At 42.0% G+C, this 21,967-nt stretch overlaps 1 protein-coding gene across 4 annotated transcripts; it reads right to left on the minus strand.

The window, feature by feature from the left end:
• Positions 1–393: 393 nt before the first annotated feature.
• On the minus strand, positions 394–20,481 carry ZNF488 (zinc finger protein 488). Of its 4 annotated transcripts, XM_071811966.1 has the most exons (5): positions 20,266–20,481; positions 19,576–19,629; positions 7,143–7,365; positions 2,821–3,049; positions 394–1,729 (listed from the first exon to the last, which is right to left on the minus strand). In XM_071811966.1, exons 3-5 carry the CDS (start codon positions 7,359–7,361, stop codon positions 561–563), a joined length of 1,617 nt encoding a protein of 538 aa, XP_071668067.1. In that variant the 5' UTR covers positions 7,362–7,365; positions 19,576–19,629; positions 20,266–20,481; the 3' UTR covers positions 394–560. The 4 variants fall into 4 exon arrangements, with proteins under 4 accessions (XP_071668067.1, XP_065699814.1, XP_071668069.1 ...); XM_065843742.2 differs by lacking the exon at positions 19,576–19,629 and having other exon boundaries at positions 20,266–20,480; XM_071811968.1 differs by lacking the exon at positions 20,266–20,481 and having other exon boundaries at positions 19,576–19,847.
• Positions 20,482–21,967: the final 1,486 nt, after the last annotated feature.

The raw sequence follows: 21,967 nt of genomic DNA on the forward strand, positions 1-21,967 counted from the left end.
TAAGTCTTTTTCAAAGCCAAGGAGACATGAGATACAAGTTTTTTAGTCAGACTCACAAATCTGATAAGAGAACTGATTCATCTAGCATAAAGGAGTAAGAGTCCACCAAAGCTGCTAGAAACAGTATTTCCTTTTCTTTAAGCATATAAACTCTCACTTTTTTAATGCTTAAAGATTCCCCATTTAATGAGATGGTTGTTATTTCTGTATTTACATTGTACTCCACAGACACCAGCAAATCAAATACAAGCAAAGAAAACTGCAAACCAAGAATTTCCTTCCCAATTCTTTGCAAATTAATACTGCATGTGCATTCATTTCACTATTTTATTTCCTCAAAAATAGATTGAGAAGGGCTAGATTGAGTTTTCAAAACTTAAAACTCACTCAGGCTCTTGTAAATACTTTATATTTTTGCAAAGCATCTATTATAAATTATTGTAAACAGTGATTTCCTGTAAGAAATTAATGTAAACTCAAAAAGAAATGGGTACAAGTGAATCATGTTCCCCTTCTTTATCCAACCTCCCAGTCCCTTGGTGACATCTATCTGCACAGTTCTAATTATGAGAAGTCATGTGCCGAGATAAATGATGGCGTTCTCGGAAGTACTCATGACAAATGGGACATGTTAGTTTTTCCTCTCGTCTTCTCTTGCACTGGGACTCAGTTGAGGAGTATTCTTTTTTGTGATGTGATCGCATGTGGAAGACTAAATCAGATGTCATGCGAAAAGACAGGTTGCATTTGGCACACCAGTTCTGGGCAGCCACTCCAAAGGACGTGAAGGTAGGAGGAAGAAGAGTCAAGGAAGAGGAGGAGGAGGACGAAGAAGTGGTTGTAGAGTTTTGTAACTGTCCTCCTGCTTGTTTGGGCCATGGCTCTGAGGTATACGGGAAAGCATTGCTCCGAGTGATGCTTGCCTGTAGCATCTGAGCATTACACAAATCACTGACAAAGAACTTGGAATTGAGAAGAGTGCTGCAGCACATGATGTCTGTGGTGGCAATCAAGCCAGACAGCTCCCCCAGGCTCTTTGCTGACTCACTCATGGGGTGAGAAGAGTTTATTGCAGCTCTTTCTGCAAGACACCTACTGGGTTTGCTGAAAGCACTCTTCTGTTCTCCTCCAGTTCTGGTGGGCCACACAAAGGAGAATGCACTACTGGAGGAGTTCAGCAACACTTCCTTGGATACCTGCTCTTTACCAAGAGGGACTGTGCCATCCTCCTGTTCTCGCTCCTTCAGTCTTTCATTCCTCAGCTTCTCCTTCATCCTCCTGACCTCAGTGAAAGCGCTCTGCTTCTGCTCTAAAGTATCCTTCCTAGCTGACTGCCTCCCTGAATTAAGCTTCCAGAAAGAACCAGCCAATGCATGCTCTCCCCCAACCTCTTCCTTGCCCCCACAGTTATGTTCCTCACTCAGATTATTGGTTTTCTCCAACAACACTGTTTTTCTGCTCCTGTTATTCTCTGCCTCTTCAGATTTTGTTCTCTTTTCTCCTGTGAGACCATGGGCATCATCTTTACAAGCTGCCATTTTGACCTCTAGGTCTCTTGCCAGGCTGTGGAAATTTGTGGTCTGCTCAGCCAAGATGCTCTTTTCAGTCTTAGGGTCCTGGAAGTTTTTCCATAGCAGGGCACTCTTCTCGGGGACACATAGGAAGCGAACATGGGAGAGATAGGAATGCTCACATTTAAAGACTCGGTAACATTCTTGGCATCTCAGCTCTGCAGAAACAGACAACAGACAATGAGTTTTGCAAAGTCGTGATCATGAGCAGACTCTGACTGTGTCATTGACACAAAAAAATCCCAAAACACGACCCCCCCCTACATTCCCCACCCCTCCACCCCCCAAAAAAAAAAGCCCAGACAGAAACATTTCTTGTGTCATACAAGATTACAAATGGTAAAGCTAATGCCAGTGAGGAATCAGGCCCCTTTCTGCTACAGAAAATGGTTCATTCATATTTGCCTTTGTGTGCCACTTGCAAAGGATTTCATTTAGACTTTCAAGCTAAATTCGTATTGCATAGAATGGCCAATACACAATTGTCTAGATAAAACCATATGGACTTTATGAGAATCTGAATTCTGAACCCAGGTTTGAGGCAATGGTTCCTAAGTCACTGGCTTTAATATAGGCTCAATGTCGAACTCTATGTACCCAAGTAATAAAGTTTGGAGCAAACAACAGCTGGAGTCAACCTTGGCATGGACCTGACGGTGGTGTGCTAGGTCTCTCCATAATCTATATTTTAATGTTTTCAACAGTTGCCAACTCAATTTCTTTTAAATAAATACATTTATAGCCATATCTCACAATGAACATCAAGCCCTTTTCCTTGCTTCCACTGTGTTCCATGCTAAACAGGAAGACTATGCTGTATGCAGTAGTTTGGGTTGTTATGATTTTTTACAGTCCTGCTCATTTACAGGTTTAAAGCTAAACACTAGCTTGTACCTGATTCCTCAATGAGTTAAAGTAAGCATATTTCCAAATGATATTTTAGGTTTTTAGGATTCCAAGGTAGTCAGGTGCATAGATATCCATTACACAGCTCATCAATTTCAGCATTAATCCCTAGTGCACCATCCTCTCCTGGAAAGTAGCAATGAAAACACTACTGAGAACCATAAATTTGTCCTTGCTCTCAGCCCCCAGCTCAATCCCGAAGAAGAAGGTCTTTTCTTTCAGCAAACCACCTAAGGATTTAGGCAGGTTTTATTTCCCATATTAAAAGATCACCCTATACTAAAGATGTTGCAAACTCATTTCGGTCCTCAATGACCCCTGCAGTCAACAATTTAGTACTTACCATTCTGGGGACTCTGGTGTTTTATCTCATTGAAACCCAAGAGGCTGGAAAGCTCCTCATCATACCAGACAAGCAGCTCCTCATTTTTTTTAATTTTCCTTGTAGAACGGTAATATAACTGGCTGTTTTCCAAGTAAGCTTCCAAGTTCTGTTCCTTGCTATTGGCAGCTGCTTGTACAAGTCTCATCCAAGGCAATCCCAAGGGACTGTGCGCAGATGTGACATCTACCTGTGAGACAGGACACAAAAAAAGGAAGTTCCAGGTCTTGGGACCCAAAATAGATTTCCACCAAATTCAAGAGCAAAACCTGTTTTCTGCCTCACACAGAGCCAGTATCCAAAAGCTGTGGGCCCAATTCATACACCAGCATCAACAAATTCAAAGTCCTCACAGGGCAAAGGCTTCCTTTATGTGAGTGCTGAGAGTTCTGGGAATGCAGCTGCATGGGAGGGAGGAGGAGACACTACTGTTCCCACGCTACCTCTTGAGGCAGTGTCAGGGATGGTATCTGGCCAGTCTCCAGCCCACTCTGCACGTCCTCTGTCCAATGCAGGTTGTCCCATGGGACTTTGCCAGGTAGGGATCACAGAGCTATGAAAGGTGTGCTCCTCTGTAAGCAGAGGTCTCAATCCCGTGGTAAAATGGAACATGAGTCAGGAGTGCTGTGGCCTGGGGGAGTGTGAGATGCACAGACCCCCGAATCAGTGCAGTGTGAGCCCAGAAATGAACACGCGCTCTGGGCAGTTGCACATGGATATGGATACAAGAGAATATAGATCAGGACGTGCACAAATAACCTTGGTTTTTTGATTCAACACCTCAAGGAGACAACATGTGCATATATAACTGTTTTGCTAGATTACAGAAAAGTTAGATTTGAATAAATACAAATATGAAGCACTTCAATTCTCTCTTTCCTTTTTCAGAAATAAAATGACATATTCCTATTCCTGCCTTTGATAAATTGATTACATTCATTTCAGTGTATCTGAACAGATAAGAACCCATCAGATTAATTATTTCTGAGAGTAGCAAGTGGCTGATTTATTTTCAGTATGGGTGCATTCAGAAATACCAAAGAGATTAAGTTCAAAAATGTTGTTAGGTTGCAAGGTCAAGCACTCCAAAGTTAAAAAAAATCGTATTAAGTCTCCTGTTCAAATTAAATTTCCTCTCTGTTTCTGTATTACAGCATTGTCCTCAATCACTTGCACTCCTTTCTCTGAGTCCTCGCAGGTTGACCATGCTCTGGAAATAATAGAACTATAAACATTTGCCTTTGTCTCCCTCATTCAATGTGTGTTGCTCCTATCTTATTTACTTTATTGGATTTGCTAGGAATAGGGAATGATTTATTTCTTTATAGGTTTTTCCTTGGTATTTACCACAGCAGATCTACGTCTTTTGCAACATTTGAAAGATTGGGAAGACTTTCATAGCTTGGAGGCTGAAACACAGAGTGATCAAGGGCAACACTTACACACATAAAAAGCCTCAGCTAATTTTTGAAGTACTAAGTCATTCTTTAGAAAGGAAGAAGTTTGGAAATGAAAAATGTCCACTGACAAGTATGATCTAAATTTCACCCCAAGCAATGTATAGCTCTTTGTTTTCCACTAATTGCAGGGCAGACATTCATTGGTGTTGGGTATCAGAAACAATATTTTGGCTATTTCTTTCCCTGTTTTTAACTCTCTCTATTACCTACTATGAAAAGTATGACTACATTAGTAGTTTAAATACCAAACATGAAACATTAAGGGACCATTAGGATAAGAATTAATTACTAGAAGGGAGAAAATAAATTAGCATGCCCTGTAACTGGATCTCTCTAAATGCCATGGTAATTAACAATGACTGAGAAATACAAAAGTCTGACAGTGACACAAGCACACCCACCCACACACAGTGGTTGTAACTAATAGCCATGTCAGGGCTGTCATTTATTAGTTTCTGTGTTTCAGAAATACTAAGCATCCACCCAGTGCTCTAAGCAAAGTCAAAGGGAACACAACTCCTCCAGGAACTAAGCCTCCCAGGAAGGAGCTGAGGGAGCTTAAAGAAAGTGGGGAGGAATAAAGAACAGAACATAAGATCTGGGTGCTGTCAACTAGAAGCATATGCCAGCTTTAGTTTTTCCATGTGTTTAGAGAGACTACAAACCCTGCAAGTCCACCTTCTTCTGGAGATGGCAATCCCTCAAATGAATCCTTTGCACATATATATGAGGTAAAGGCTTCAAAGCCCAACAGACTAAATCACAGCTGGGCTATGGAAGAAACCTGGCTTCCTTGATAGAGGTTGGAGGAGAAGGGAAAGAATAAATCTCTTCCTTGGAACCCGCAAGAAGCTGTGAGGGGCAGAGGAACTCAGTGAAACGGATGGCTTTGTAAGGGGCTGGTTTGCTTTCTTGGGGTAAATGATTGGCTGAAAAGAACTACCTGTGCCCATGGTTGCCAAGGTATTTTCTTTGCCCAAGCATACAAATTGGCACAAGAAGCTCAAATTAGGGTGTCCAAGAGAACAAGAGAAAAAACGTAGAGCTCCCTTTTGGACTAAACATAAAAGCCCAAGATGAGGAAACCCTTGTTAGAAATAACGTTCCCCAAAGTCTTGCAGGAGTGATGCCGAACTATGGTGAACATGAACTCAGCTACAAAGAATTCACCTTACCAAATTTTTGCCTGTTTGTATTCTCTTTGCACCACAGCCAGCATATCAAAACTCATTTTTGTTTTGTGCCTCAGTGCCACAATAACAACATAGAATCATGACTGAATTGTTAATTAATTATCTACACACAGAGTTAGGAGCTTAACAATAGCTCCTGATTTCTGGAAGGTTTACTTTTAATTATGAGCAGCCAACAGGATATGGGACCACCAACTGCAGCTGAAACCATTAGTTGCACAGAGTGTGATGCATTTACTGCCAAAAGACAGAGATCTGAGCCAACTCAGGCATCCAGTTTCATGGCTGCATAACAATTACTTAGTTTAAATGTAGCAAAACACTAAAACCATCCCTCTGGAGGGCTCTTCCAATATAGAAACCCTTCAAGCTTCTTTCTTGAGTCTACAGTCATTCTAAAACTCCCAGGAGAAATACAGAAATATTCCATAAATAAAGCCTTGTTTCGGAAGAGATCTTTCTCCAAAGAGCTTGCAGTTCTCCTGGACTACTGATAACACTGTCAAAGCAAGCAAACTGGTGCCAGAGTGTCAAATAAATAGTCAGAAAAACCCTGAACCCTCTTCTCTGTCTTAATTTGTTTAAAGCAAAAGTGACAAACAGGTATCTTCCAACAGCTCCATCTTCCATGTTATACATATTACCTGGGATTTCTCTCCTCTAGAGTACAGAAATCTTAGTAGAACATGGATCTCTCCCAGATCCATCCATACCATAACATGTGGGAAATCTGCTTGCTTCACATTGTAAACCACTTCTTCCCTGTCTTCTAGACCAACGGTGACTGAAATGCACTCCAAGACCCAGAAAGCCAAGATAACTGGTCAGCATGAGAATTATGCATTGCCCAAATGAAAATGTTAAGATACACAGTGGCTAAGGAACAAAAAATTAGGGAAACAGAGCCGGAGAGTTAACACTCTATCACAGTCCTGGGGTTTCTGACTTTCCCTACAAGACAGTTCCTTTCATTTCACAGACCTATCTCTGTGGCTTCTCTACAGTGATTCAAAAGTGCAGGTGTAACAAAGGCTGACCTATCTAAGGTAACTTTAGGAGGTTCATGTACTCATAGCAATAAGTTTTGACTGCCTGAAGACTGTGTGAAGTAGTTGCCTCATCAATATCTTCCACAGTTCATATAACCTATACTGGATGAACATTGCCATTGTGGTTTTACTTTTATGGATAACTGATCAAACTGGGTTAACATCTGCCCAGATCTCTCAATAAATGCTGTGAATGTACCACCTGCCACAGTCTTTCCTCTCTACACTCACAGGGCTGCCACACCTCCTGATAAGCCTCCTTTGTAAGGAAAAAAACTGAGTGTGAATTTTCTAAACTATCTGTCCCTCTTTCCTCCTGTTCTCTATCAGTGCTTAAGTAGGTCATCAATCATCAGCACAGAAATGGGACTTTGTATTTTTCCTGCAAAGGAAGCAGTTTTCACTGAGGTCCCTCCAGTCCACATCTCGTAAATCAGAAATGCACTGGCTACCTCCCGCCTTTGAAGGAGCTGTTAGTTGTGCTGAACAAAATAAGAATCTACTCTTTGGCAAAGTTACCTCCTCGTGGATGGTGAAACCCATTTTTTATGGGATTCACATTAAATGCTGCTTTCTCCTACCTTAAACACATAGTGGATGTTCCGCCGATCAGAACACTTGAGAGCAATAAAAGCTACAGTGTCCAGCAGGGTGTTCTGGAGCATGCATGGTCCAAAAACAACTTCTTTGGGAATGTCTTGTGTGGTATGAACAGTAGCTAATATGTCCGGGAAGTGGTTATGCAGAAGTTTGTTGTCACTTGTCCAAAGAAATTTAGGCAAAGATGTAAGTTCCATCATAAACCTGTAAAATAAACAAGAAATTACATTTGAAATAGAGACGGAAATGGAAGAAGGCAGCACTACTTAAAATAAAAGGACTTCCGGGAGCTTCAGGTGAATTATAAGAGCATGCCAAGACATTGTTGGTTAAGCAGTTTACAGCTTTATTATCATCCAGTTCAAAAAGAGAAGAATAATTTTTCACTAAACCAAAATCTCAGGTTTGTAAACAAATTGATTACTCTTTTCTAGAATAGGCAGACACTTTAGCAGTTCAACTCCTCCTACACAGTTACTCTCTGTAGCCAGGAATTAGAAGCTTTGGGAATAGTAAGCAAAATTTTCAGTGAATGGAACTCAGCATACACTTGTTCAGTGCATTCTCAGATATCCTTATTTATCAGCAGTAGTTCATAGAAGCATCAAGAAAAGTAGAGAACAACAACAAAAAAAGGCAAGCACTTCAGGAAATGCATTTTGAAAACGCTGTGCTCTTTCATTTGGAAGTGCAACATCATTCTAGCTTCTGGTTAAGCCGGTACAAAACCAGGAATAACCTGAGTCCCGAATCTATCCAACAGGAATGCACAAAATCTGTGGAGATTAAAAAAAAAAAAAAAAAAAAAGAAAAAAAATTACTTTCATTCTATCTCAAGATATATATGAGATCTTGCTTACCTGCTTTTGTTGGGAAGATCAAATCATATTACGATTCTTTGTATGGTGATACTCTTAGCATAATATTAGTAGAGTCTGCTGTCTTTAGAGGATGAATTTTCCTGCCCTGAATGTAGAATATTACGCTTTTCAGAGCAGAGGTTATTTCTGCAATATGAATCATAATCTGAGAGCTCTGTATGCAGTGAGGAGGTAGGTTTGAGTTATTTGTCATTCTAAGCTTCTCTAGGATTTTAATAAAGATATTGCCATCTCCTGCTCCCAGCTGCAGGTCATGCAAAACCCCTCATTTATGCCATCAAGAGCTGGATCAGGTCCATTAGGCAGGGAAAATTAAAGAGAACAGCAACAAGCCCCGAAGAGGCCTTAGTCTAATAAATACTGAGATGGAAGGGCTGAAGATCCAGTCTAATCTTCTCATTCTCTGCCAACAGAATTGATTTGTTACTCACTGACTCATGACTTAAACTAAAGTGATATGAAGTGCTCAGGAGAGTTGCACTGATTTGACTAAATCAGTTTCCAAATCAGTACAGTTAATCCGGTGTAATTTCTTCCTGGTAGGCAAAGTCTAAGGCCCTACCCTGAAAATATTAAAATACATGGCTACATATGCAGTAAACATCTGAAGGATGAGGGCTTAAACCAAGGAAAAGAGTGGGAAGTAAAAGCGTGGAAAAGAAAAAAAAAAGGTCAAATGGTTTGCCAGAGATTAGTCACTTCGAGGAGGATATAATGGGTCTATGATTTCTGTTAATGATGAGTTTCCTTGCCTGGCTTCCCAATGATCTCCTAAATTTACTACTGGTGGGATAACAAGATGATGTGAACTATGTGTACATTTGTACAGTATGCAGGATCTATTTAAATACATACAATATATTCATATGTATCTATGTTTCCATTTAAACTACACTGATTTTTAATAAATAGAAACAGTCAAGGCCCATTTATGTTAAATTATACTAAAACTAAAAGTTCCAAGCCATCAGAAAATAAACTTGATATCTAAAGTGCTTAAAAGTCTCTCTAAATAGGAAAAGGGGTAGAAACAAATTAGCACTTGACCCAGTTCCTTTTCTCAAGAATTCACATTCTGGAAATTCCTAATATCTTCTGACATTATTTTACTTATCCACTTACGACCCTAGAAGGCACTCCTCTTACTAAGATTTCCTTTCCTGTGAAACTCATCTGAATTTAACTATGCAAACTAGGAGAGTTCTGTGCCTGAGCACTCTGGTGTCACTCTGGATAACACAGGAATCCAGGGCCCTCAAAACTGAGTTTTCAATGGGGAAGGATGCTGGATTTGAGCACACACACTTCTAGGAAGAGAGTGGATGCTACCTCTGTGCAGTCAGTCTCTTCCTCCAGAAATCTCAGATCAAGCGCAGATAGGAAGGTCTGAAGAAGCTACACACCCTTCCAGCTAGCTACTGCTGCCTGCTTCTTCTCTCTATTTCAGCAGCTTTCAAATAGATATTCTAAACCCAACCCTAACAAGTATCATTTCTCCAGGCTGGAAATGCGTGGATACCGCGAAAAAGCTTAAGAATTATGTGTAACAGCACCACCTAGTGATCCCTGCCATAATATACGTCCTGGAGAAAGATTCACAGGGAGGCAGGACGTGCTTTAGCATTGTTGCCCCGCTCTGGTTTTATTACCTGCAAGATGGATCTGCAACCATGAGGTCCCAGACCACACCCACAGCTCACACCTCCAACCCAGGCAGCACTTCTGACCTCCTTGGTGAAAGCCTCAATTGTTCCAGCAATATATGTGCTGCTTGCTGTGTTACCTAATCCCCTGCCCCAAATCCTGAATAAGGAAGGGCTTCCACAGACCCAAGGGAAGGGCAGGAAATAATTGATCCCCTGGACACAGGAGTCTCTGCCTGTATGCACTGCCCCACAGGCCTGCCTGCAGGCTAATCCTCCCTTCTGGGGAGGGGAAGGAAAGCCGTCACTCCTCATTAGAAGCATTGCCCTACAGCAAAGGTATCTGGCAAATATGGGACAAATAAATCAATATTTATGCTCCAGTAAATAAATCAGTATGTACACATCTTCAGTACCATTTAATTTGCCTAGATTGATGTAATACAGGAAATGCAGGTTAATAAGGAGTATCAGATACTTTCTATCAGATTTTGCCTCTGTCCAAATGCAAACATCCCTCAAACTCAATATGCCACTACAGTTTGTTTATTTCTAAATGACTTGTAAATTGGGCAAAAATCTGTGGTGAGCAGAAGAAATTCCCCAAACTTACAGGCATGAATGCCAAAGTCTCAAAGTTCTGCCTTGGCTGCTATGGTTGCATTCAACTTTTGCACAGAAGGATCAACTTTGTGAAAAGTTATGAAAAGAATGTTCTGTGTGTACACGGCATATGGGCTTGTTACAGTCAGCCTTGCCCCAGAAGCTTTTGGCGTGGGCACATCACTCTCTTCAAATAATCTGTCGAATGCACCATCTAGTGTAACATCTCGGTATCACACAGTGTCCCGTGACAAAGTGACAGCAGGACATCTCCAGAGTCCCTGGTGTTGCTGACCTGTCGCATCACCACAGCTTCTTAGCATCCTGTCAGGCATGAAACACTTATAAGTGGGTCGTTCTCCCTGCATCCCCCTGCTCAAACAGGAGACTAGGTGCCTCCAAAGGTACTGGGTTTTTTAGGATTGGGTCATGATTATGTCAGGGAGGCAGTGTAGTTTGAATTCACAGCATTCTCTTTTTGGAACAGAGGCAGTAGGCTGTACTGGTACTCAGAGTGAAGAGTGGTGATACTCTGCAACATCTTTAAAAGGAAAAGGATGAATCTGTTTTCTATGGTCTCCAAACAGCATGAGAAAGCTTTACCCTCTGCACAGGTGAGCCTTACACTTGTGTTACAGAGGCAAGTTCATCAGCTGAGGGGTAACAGCAAGCAAGCATGACCGTACAGCTTTCAAAAATGAGCTGCTACCTCTGCAAAGGGATGTGCTGCATCCTATGGGCTTTCCAACATGGATCAGCACTTGCTCAGAGGTCTCCACTGCAAAGTACAGATTCATCCACAGGACAGCACTGGAACAAGTCTTGCCTCCTGCACAGGTGAGGGGTAGTAGGGTGTTCTCTGGTAGCCACAGCCCTTATCTTGGAGAACTGAAATACTGCCCTCCTCAAAAGTAAAGATTGAGTCTTCAAACATGACTTGAGAGGAGAGAGTGAAATTGAATTGATTTACTTTCTGGGAGCAAAGGAAACACAACTAGGAAGGTGCAGGGAGATAAAACAACCACCAACAACAGAAAAGGTGACAGGGAGCTAAATATCTATAGAAGTTTTACAGGCATCACTGCAATATTATAGCTGGATTGTGCAGCTCAGCAGCTGCAGCATAAAAGAGGATAACCCCATACATATGCAGACAACCTAGGCAATGTATTTCTACATAGCAGGCTTTTAAAAACCACTTTTTAATTATTATTGCTGTTAAAGAAACTTATCAGGCTGCACGACACTTTTTAAGAAAGTTTGCTAACATATATTTTACCTTTGTCCCATTAGTTTGAGGATGGTAGTATCTGGGAAATGAATGTGAATGTGCCTTCTCAGCAAAGCTCAGGGGAGTTTAGCAGTTTCACAACCCTAAAACTGCCCAATGCTCTTTCTCAAGAAAGTCCAGTAAAATATTCATTGACACTTTATAGGAGTAAATCTCAACAAGGGATGGACCCTAATCAGCTCTGCTCTTTTCAGTCCTGCCACCACTCATTCTAAACCCAGAGACAGCCAAGGAATGACTGCATACAAGGTCAGGTCTGACTGCTGCCAGAAAGCCATCTGCTGGATTCTCTGAGGGGCTCAGCAGACTTTTGATTACACTGTGGCACCATGCAGGGCAGAAGGCTTGCTGCATAATAGTCAGTGCAACCTCATAGCTTGAGAGCGCCAACAGAGAGATTAGCATTGCTGAAATATAGCAGCACCACCTGGAGAGCTTAAAACAGGTGACAGAAATAAGCTAGAACAAAATAAGGTCATGTATAAATAGTCCAGAATATAAATCTGAAATACCTCTCAATTTGAATGGAAGTTTGATTGAGATCTAGACTAACCTCTACGTGTTTTCCATTCGGCTATAATATAAAGACAAATCTCCATCCACAACCAAGGATCATTGCTTTTTGCAAAACTTTCCTTCATTTTCAGGATCCTCAGTCTTGAACCTGAATGAGAATTCTACACCAGCCCATGAACCCAGTACTTGACCTCTTGTTTAATTCTAAATCTCTTTTCAATGCAGATCTCACGTATTTGCCAACAGTCTTGAGAGTCTAAGAAAAGTCACACTTACTAAGAACGTACAAATGGAGTCATAATGAGAAATGGAGAAAGTATACTAGAATTCCTGGCATTTTCTTCAATGGACCGAAGTACGTGAATTGCTGACATTCTTCATAGTGAGTGAAGGACAGAGAAAAATTTAACAGGATTCTCCAAGACTTCACCTAACCAATTACTCCTGTCTTACATTATTGATTTCCACATTTTGGCTAGCTCATTTAAGGAGCAATAATTCTGGCATGCTCTCATTTCTTATAGATTTGCTAGCTGTCAAACATCTGAGTAATGCATTCTTCTACTATAGCAAAGTTTACAGAACTCTGTCATAAGCCTCTTTGTGAAGGTCGTATCTTCAGCTCTGTAAGATGCAGGCAATGATATGCTTGCCTCCAACAGCCAGTGCTGGGAGTGCCGTTGCCTCCCAGAGACATGATCCCCCTCATGCAACATAATCCTGCTGTTCTCACCCATGTTCTGCATAAGCAGTTCCTATCCCTCTGGGCTCACCCACATACATCTCTGAAAGGGTGAAATAAGATGAATATTTATAGTGCTTTAAGTAGCACATTAGAGTCAGATCACCTGTTAGACAATGAGTACTCTCCATATTTTATCTGTCACAGATACGAATTCTTCATATGGATGAGTTTAGGGACTTGCTATTTAATGGACTTTTCATCCCCCAGAGAGTATCTGATACACATATACCATGTCCCTGAGTGATGGATTTTGCATCTTGATTTCTGAGAAGTGTGACAGATCTGTCAAACAACAAGTACCTATGGGCAGGCAACTCCCTATGGATTATGCAATTGTGGATGTTCCATCAAAAAGCACACAAAATAGATGGTGCTTACAGCAACTGCTCCCTGCCTGTTTTTTTCCAGAAGCAGCACATGAATTGCTAGTCATCTTTTGGTTTCCTGAACACTCTTCCAAGCTGGAACCCTTCTCCTTCTCTCTCCCCGTTTCCTAGCACTTGCATATCATCCCATTAACTAACTAGGATTACAGCTTCTGCATTCCTAAAAAACTTTGATGTAGCTCCCTCACCTCATGAGAAAAATACTTTTCTAGAAAGGGGAAGTGAGAGAAGGGCACAGGAACCGTTCTGAACTAATTTTCAGATCCCTGATTTTCCACCATATGGCCTTCAGATGTCACTGCAAGCTTTTAATAAATGTCTGGAAGTATCCAAATGTGGAAAGACCAATTTGAGCAAGGACTACCCTGCCTCCTATTTTCATAGGACTTGGCCCGATTTTCCTTGCCACAGTGACAATGTTGAACTGTGGCATCGCTTGGAGTTTCTTGGTGGTCATAAAAGCATTGGCAGCCTTGTTTAGTATTATGATCTACTTTGCAAGTAAGAAGGAAACAAAAGAATCACCTTTGCAAGAGGAAAACCTTTTCAGTCAAAACTTAATTAGCTAGATGAGCTCTTCAATGTCATAAATGAAAGAATATAATAAAAATTGTTTCTCTTAAATTAACTTGATTTTTTTTTAAATTTCAGTAGCTTCTATTTCATCTTTACATTCCATTTTAACTGTGGATTCACTTGCATATATTGATATCACTTGTGAATAAATTACCTTATTTAGGAAAAAAAGAAAGTACGGAAGTTATTCATAAAAACTAATGAAAATATTGGATTCTGAAAAACATCATCCCAGTCTCCCCAACAATTTTTACATCAACTCCAGAGTGAGGATTAATGTAAACAGTATAGCTCTACATTTGCCATGTCAACCAAATTGAAAGGAAAAAAAAAATATTACATATTGGAACCATCATTTCCTTCACTTTTTATCTTACTACTCTCTACTGAAAAGTGTGATGGCATTTTTCCTCAAGTGCACAACCTGTGACTTTTGCTAATGTGCTCCTGTGTCCACTGCCAAAACTGTCTTTGATTGCAACAGAAGGCCTGTTGGTCTGAGGAATCCATGACCAGACATGCAGTGTCACACGTAATAAACTACAGATATTAAAGGAATTGAGCTGATGCAGACAGAGTGCTTCTGTCTGCAGCATTTATTATTATCTGTCGTTATAAGGAACCGAGGATTCTTAACACATGAAGGGAATTCCAAGGGAATCAGAGATGCAAAAGTGAGAAAATTCACTTACTGGGTTTTATCCATTTGCTTTCCTTCTATGCAATGTTTTGTCCTTCTTTTTTTTTTTTTTTTTTTAATAATTCGAGTTGTGAACTGCAAAGGAGAACAATCAAAACTAAAACTGAAGGAAACTGGCAGGAAATCAAATAAAGGAAAGGAGAATTGTTGTTTTAAAAAATAAAGTAAGTAATTCCAGATCCCACAAAATAAATCCTGAAAAAAACTGCAACCCATTTCTTAAATCTATTAAATTACAAGCTGAAAAGCTCTTTTTAAAGCATGAGAAATCTAAATGAGTTGTTTCTTTTAGCTCACTGCTGCTGAGAGACAGAGCTTCTCTGCTTCAGCTTGGGCAGAGTTCTGGGAGATGTTTGCTTTTGGGCATGAAGTGGTTCCTTCACACCTTTTACTGGTGAAAATCCCACATACAGCCATTAGATCCCAAGCAGAGAATACCAAAACCTTGGATTACCTTAGAAAGGAAAGCATTGCTGTTGACTTCAAGAAAGAAAACGAGTTACATGTCACTTATTTCTGAGCCTGTCCATCCTTGCAAAACAGCCCATAAACAATATTTCTTGAATTTCTGAGCTCGCAGTATTCTGTTTCATCCTCCCGTTTTCACTGATGGCAAATTTGGATTCCAGCAATGATTCTGCATAGAAGCAAAGGGGCAGCTGATACAAAGAGGTCCTTTACCTGCCAGTGAGCCACTTCCCATCTATGTGTTAAGAACAACCCAATTAGCACTGATAAAGTAGCTGAGATAATGATAATAAAACCTGTAGAGACTGAATTTTTTTTGTTGTCCATGGCTACAACTGCTGCACTCTCTTCTCAATTCCTCATAGCCCTTGATGTGCTGCTGCTCTGAACATATCCCCTGTACTCCTGGGATGATTCAGTCCCTGTAGCTTGCCTGAGCTAGGCATCTGGGAAGAAACAGAAAGAAATACAACTATGCACCAAGGAGGAATTTGCTGACTGCAGAGATGAACTGAATCTAAAGAGAGTGGAATAAAATTGGGACTGAACTATCCTGATTGATGAAAATGGTTTTCCCTTGGCATTCCAGGCACCCACAGGTTTCTTCAATTGTACTTTCCTGTACAGAAGCTGCACAACTCTGACCTGAAAAGCCCCTAAAAATAGTCAGTAGAAACAGGGAAGCTCAATGCTGGGCATCCCCTGAAAAGACAATGAGGCAGCTCAGAGTGAAGAGCTTAGTATCTATCTGAGCTTCCAAAAAGTGGCCCCTTCTGGAGTGTGAGTTCAATCTGGAGGTTTTATTGTAAATAAGAGTCCTCCAACGTGGTGGTCAGAATTCTGTTGTATCCTCATGATACCTTCAGGGACCAGTTCTCCAGTTCTCACTATTTTAAGGCTTTATGGTCTTCAGACTACTTGCCATCACCTGAAATCTCAGTACATGCAATGTAAGCTGACAGCTTTTGATGAACCATCATTGTATCTTAGCTGGATATCCAGCCTAGTGAATCACAAAGCTGCCAAATCTTTTTATTATGAACAATCTCTCAGACTTCAGTGGGAATAATGAAGAACACAGAGCTAAAATCCCTGCTTGGAAATGAGTAAATACCTCAAGCTCCACATCTACCTTAAGCAAGTCACGTAAAATACAGGAGTAATTTGGAAATGCAGATTGAAAGAAAATCTTTCAAGTTCCTTTGTATTTTCTCTAAGAATAGTGAAAGTTGAAGTAGGGTCTCTCCTGGTGCATGGTAGCTGCCCCACAAACATGCAGAGCTACCTCTCCAAAGTATACGCAGATTGAGTCATTCCTCCAAGACCACCAGAAGGACACAAGTCCGACTCTTTACCTGAAGCCCAGAAACAAAATGCCTGAGATTGAGCATTAGATCTAGCATGATGAGAAAATAACAGAGATTTGAAGTATCAGTAGAGTCATTTACTCTAGCCTCACTGACTTTCAAATGGCAGCTCAGCACCACACTTCCCTGTGTTCTTAGGAAAATTCCACATTGAACACCCATTTCTACTGCCACCACCTTCCATGGCAGGAAATGGGGTTTGCAGGAAAGGAATGGACTACACCACATAGCATGGAAGCCTGGATAATACTGATCTGCTGGGATGTGTGATGCAAGAGTATCTGCACAGCTCCACATGAAGCCTCTTTGATTTAGCAGACCTTGTAGTAAACTGGAGGTTTTCAGTGTGGTAGAACGTGAGCGACAGTCACCGAGGTCTCTGTCCCACACCTCCCAGTGCTTGAATACAAGAAGTGCAGTGCAGACACTAGGAGGGCTCCTGATAATTCAAGGTGGACAATGAGTAACCAGAACACCGTGCTGTCCTAACTTGAAAGGATGAAATATGTTTAATTTCAACTATCCCGGTGGTTCAGACAGACTAGGTCTGGGAGTTTGGCTCTATGATTCATAAAACGCCAATACTCCTTTCCAGTTGGTTTGTCCCAAAGGCAGAATTATTGCTTCTGTCTGGCACTGCATCTCAATTTAATGGATCCTGCTGGATGGTACTGGCTTGTACAAGTCATTCATAAGTCAGACAATCCACCTGTGGATAAAAAGGAGTTGACTACAGCTGTGTGGTCTGCTGGCTTTCAAAAACTTCAGTTTTGTGTGCAGGACACTGTATTGAAGGGCTGGCTCTTCACTGGACTACTGCTGTTCTGCCTAATGGAAGCATTACTTTAATGCACCACTTTGTTCTTGTGGTTTCAAAGCCTAAGACCTACAGAACAGGGTTTCCTGTAGGATGAAGTGAGCATGTTTTAATTCTTCAGCCAGGATTGGGGATTATCAGACTGTAAATGTTATGAATTAAGATAATTTCAGCTTCATAGTACATACAGTACACTATATGGATATATTTCACTTCAGAGCACATAGTATTTCAGTTTCCAGATCTGCATTGTGCAGGTGTTCACCTCAGAGACTTGGTCTGGTTTCTGCTCCTGCTGCTCTGGTGTTGTTCACCATTCAGCAATAGACACAATGCCCAGCAATGTCACAAGGGACAACCAAGAAGGGAGAGAAAGCACATGTAAAAATGCCTCTACTTTACTAACACACAAAAAAGCTTACAACAAACATGCATTTTAAAGCAACAAAGTTATTCCATGGGAGGGGAACAGAGAAGGCAACTATTCATCTGTCAACGTAGTGTAAAAAAGTTACTTGTCACACAGATGATCCACTTTCAGTTAAATCCTTGTTTAAATCGTGTAAATAAGAGCCCTGACCATGTGCTACCACTTTTGTTCTCACACAGATTTGCTCATTTATTCCTTCACCCGGGCATCCATGCAGACAAAACCACCATTCCCTATGTGTAACCACAGAAAATGGAGAAACAACCAACCAGCACAATCCAAACACAACCAGACTGAAACAAACACAAACAGACTGAACCAAAATGTGTAACTTGTCAAAACAGTCACAAATCATTTTTTCTCTCTCTCCCTACAGGTCACATTCATGTCTACTTTTCACAAATTTAAAGAAATTATGCTATCTAATTGAAGTTCAAGATATATGAGGTACATTCTTCCTTACCAGCCGTGCTATTTATTTTCAGTCACTCTTGATTAAAAAAAAAAAAAAAAAAGTGTCATATATGTTCAATTATTTATTTCTGACAGGAAATTAATATATTGGTGTGTAAGCACATACGTATATATATGTACACATACATATACACACATACATGCATTCACAATGATTCATATAGCTATATATACAGCTATATAATCGTTAGTGATTTTACATGTTCATCATCTGTATTTGAAGATAAATACTTTTAAATTAAGAGCAGTCATGTTCCCATGGTTAATACTGGAGATTTCTTCAACAGTACTAAGTAACATTAACTTACATTTATCTTATTTACATTAATGCTAACCTACTTCAGAATGTCCAACTCCAGCAACAACAAGTAACTGAGCTGAAGAACACTATGTAGTGTGAATTTGTGGGGAACAACATTAACAACTTATTTTACACTATAATAAAGCAAAGAAACCTTTAAATGGAAAGTTAATTTCATAAATTAAAATATGTCTGACCTAAAATAATTTGTTTGTCAACAAATTATTTTGTTCTTAGACCTGGTGTTTATTAATAGCATTTGCAAGTAACATATGACTGCACTGTAAGAAAATTATATTAATTGATTCACAGTATTACACACATTGAAATATCGCATATAACATACTAGGATTGAGACAAGTAATTTATTCTGCAAAATCTTCCATACAATCTATAATTCTTTATACAGAATTTATTTTTGTACTTTCCCATCTGGTTATATCATGTTCTGATAATAGAAGATAAAGTAATATTTTGATTTTATATTAATATTTATATGGATATAAAGCTATATTCTTCTATGAGATTATATCTCTATAGAGTTCTTTAAGGCAGCTCTGCTTTGAAATAGTGGAAGATGCTTAAATGTCAGCTACATTTGCCTTTTCAAAGAGCAGTTTATGCTTCAGTGTAGTTTCGCACATTAAAAGAAATAAATCTTAATATCTCAGTCTTCCTATCATGTAAATAAATTGACCTCTTTAGTACCAATTATATTTTGTAAATGGTAACAAGAACTGTCAAGCACTAAAATTTATATTAAAAAAAAAAAAAAAACAAAAATAAGGGATAGCTCCTGAGCAATAATTTATTACTAAATTCTAAATTTCATGCATGAGTGCAAATTCTTTTTATTTAAGAGCAAGTATATTAAAAATACAAAACTATTTAAAAATCCTGAATTCCATCAAGTTATTATTGACATATCTTCCAACCAGTACTTCTCTGATCACAGAATAAAGACATTCAAATGTTACAAGCATTTGTGGTAGACCGAGTTCCTACAGAAACCTTTACATGGAAGGATTCGCAGATGTAAAGATCAATGTGACATTTCAAAGTGACAGCAGCAGCTTCTAAGTTGTTCAATCAGTAGGAAGATTCTGCTAAGGAATATGGGTATCTTCATATTACATACAAATAGAGAATAACAATGTGAGCTATTCCAAAGAAAGTTCATCAGTTTCTTAAAAGCAATTAGACCCTAAGAAAGTACCTAAAACCGCCACGATGCTGTGATCCCCTGTCGAAGTTGGAAGGATGAGGAGAGCTGTAGCCAATAAAGAGGGCAACTGATGTTCGAGAGGTCTCGGCGAGAGAAGAAAAGCCGGAGGGAGGAAAAGGGCTACTACCTTCGGGGTTGCCGAGGGGGTGCCGCCTTCCCCCCCTCCCTGAGCCGCCTCCGCATCGCCTCCCGGCAGCCCAGGGCCGGTACGCGCCGCCCGGGGGCTCTCCCCTCGCTGCCGCGTTGAAGCGGGCGGTGACACGGTCGGAGTTCAGCACTAGTCACCAAGGGGTTCCCCCGCACCCTCTCCTGTTCCCCGGCAAACCCACCCCCGGGGCGGCCCGGTCCCGGCTTGCGGCAGCTCACAGCGTTGCGGCGGCGCCAGGGCTCGTCGGGGACAATCCCCGGGCCGCCTTTCCGCTCCCGCCGCCCCCCTCGGTGCGCACTGGCCGCCGGCACGGCCTGAAACACCGCGACCCCTCGCTGCCGCCTTTACTCGCTCCGGGAGGACAGCGCAGAGCTCCGCGACCGCTCAGTCCGGGCGGGTGGGAGGGAGGGCGCGGTTCTGTCCGCTTCACCGCGCACTGCCCAGCTCTGCCGACGGCAGGGTGACCGCCCCGGACCGCCCCGCCGGGCCCCTCCGCCGGCCACCGCGGACCCCTCTGCCCTGACCGCACTTACCTGGGGGTCCCCTGCGGACAGGGCTCTCCGGCACCGGGGTCCCCGCCGTGCCCCCTTCCCGGCGCAGCCCCCTCCCAGGATCCCGCTAAGGTCGCGTCCCCGTGGAGCCCTCACCCCACCGCCGGGGCCGCCCGGACCCCAAGAGCCGCGCCGGTAGCCCCTCGCCGCCGCACCGCCCCAGCACGGCAGCATCCTCCTCCTCCGCGACGGCTCCCCGCCCAGAGCAGACCCTGGGAAACGCCTACCGTAGCGCCTGCCCCCGGCCCCCCCCGCCGGCACCGAGCCGTGCACCCCCCAGCTGTCCCCCTCCCCCGGTGCCCGCTGCCACTCCCGTTCGTGGACCGCTCCCCGGGGCAGAAGTCATCCCGGGAGCTGCTGCGAACCGCAGCGAGGGGGGCCCAGAAGGTGGACGGAATTCCCCCTTGCAACGGTACTTTAAAAAGAGGACTTTCTTTTAAAGTTGAAGGGGGAAAACAAACATAACAATAACACCTCCAAAGTCTTCCTGCCAGTTGTCCTTCAGGGCATCTGACAACACTTTCAAATATAAGGCTGTTGTGGGAGTTGCAGATATTGACATGAAAGGCTTAAAATTAAAATTACTGCTTCATAGAAAGTACTCGCAGGATACAGAATTCGGGATTTGTTTGAGGTATGAAACGATTTGTGGCACAGCTGGTATGTAAAATAAAACCATCAAACGTCTTGTCATAATCAAATATTCCCTAAATCTGAACTAGCAACATTGCTTTTGAAAGATGTCGTTCCATATAAATGCCTTTAACGCCTGGTAGAAAAATCTTATGAACATGTTGACAAATGAAATAACCCGGTTTATTTGATTAGTGTCCATGTAATCTGAATATTGGTTTGTATTGGGAAAAGAAACGTCAACCCTTTAATGTTTTTGAAAGGATGGATTTTCGCTGCAATTAAAGAGTAATCTTGTACCGATAAAGAGTGAATCACGCCCTACGTGTTCTGTGCTACAGGGATTAAAGAGGATGAAGTCAGGAGTTTGTGTTTTCTTTTAAAATTCAGGAGCAGAACGGGGGTTTGGTAGCTGTCCCACCGCTGTGGGAAGGTCTGCATCCTGCCACCCTCACAGGGACGGATTTACGTGCCGGCGGTATCTCGTAATACTTCTTTGGAAATACTTCCTAATTTGTAGTGCAGATGTCAGGAAACCGAGATGAACAATTCCCACTGCACTTAATAGCGCAAGCATTTGTGATTTTGCAGCCTCTATGCAAACAGCTACAGAAGGCGTAGGGAGGGATAATTAGGTATTGTCACCTCCCTTACGGAGCTTGAATCACTGTGAGACAGTGCGCTGAGGGAACCTATGTCCTAGGGTAAGATTCGCATCTTACGGTCAGCTCAGCTGATGGCTGGTTTGATTTCCCTTCGAGCAATACACGAGCAAATGAGGCCGGCGGCCGGGTCGCCAGCAGTCCAGGGGCTGTGCCCCAGGCCCGGCCCGCCCTGCCTCCCCAGTCTGCTCCCTTGGACAACAGCACTAACTCCACGCACACCTCGCTCCGGTTTCGGACCTGTCAGGCTTGCCCGGTGACAGCTACTGGAGGGTCGGGAAGCCTGTTTTGTTGAGAACACGAGGCTGCGACGCCAGGAGGCAACTCTGTGTAGCCAGCCCGCAAATGCTGTGCCCGTCCATCCTCGCAGGGAGTGGGCGAGCAGGGAA

This window comes from Patagioenas fasciata, chromosome 8 (genome assembly GCF_037038585.1).
Source record: "Patagioenas fasciata isolate bPatFas1 chromosome 8, bPatFas1.hap1, whole genome shotgun sequence".
NCBI classification, from domain to species: domain Eukaryota; kingdom Metazoa; phylum Chordata; class Aves; order Columbiformes; family Columbidae; genus Patagioenas; species Patagioenas fasciata.

What these genes read in the sequence shown, in the direction of transcription:
- ZNF488 (XM_071811966.1), bottom strand. Translation starts at nt 7,361, where the DNA reads ATGATGGAACTTACATCTTTGCCTAAATTTCTTTGGACAAGTGACAAC. An exon ending in ACATCCACTATGTGTTTAAG is followed by an intron (nt 3,050 to 7,142) that starts GTAGGAGAAAGC and finishes CCTGTCTCACAG; the next exon opens with GTAGATGTCACATCTGCGCA. An exon ending in ACACCAGAGTCCCCAGAATG is followed by an intron (nt 1,730 to 2,820) that starts GTAAGTACTAAA and finishes CTGTTTCTGCAG; the next exon opens with AGCTGAGATGCCAAGAATGT.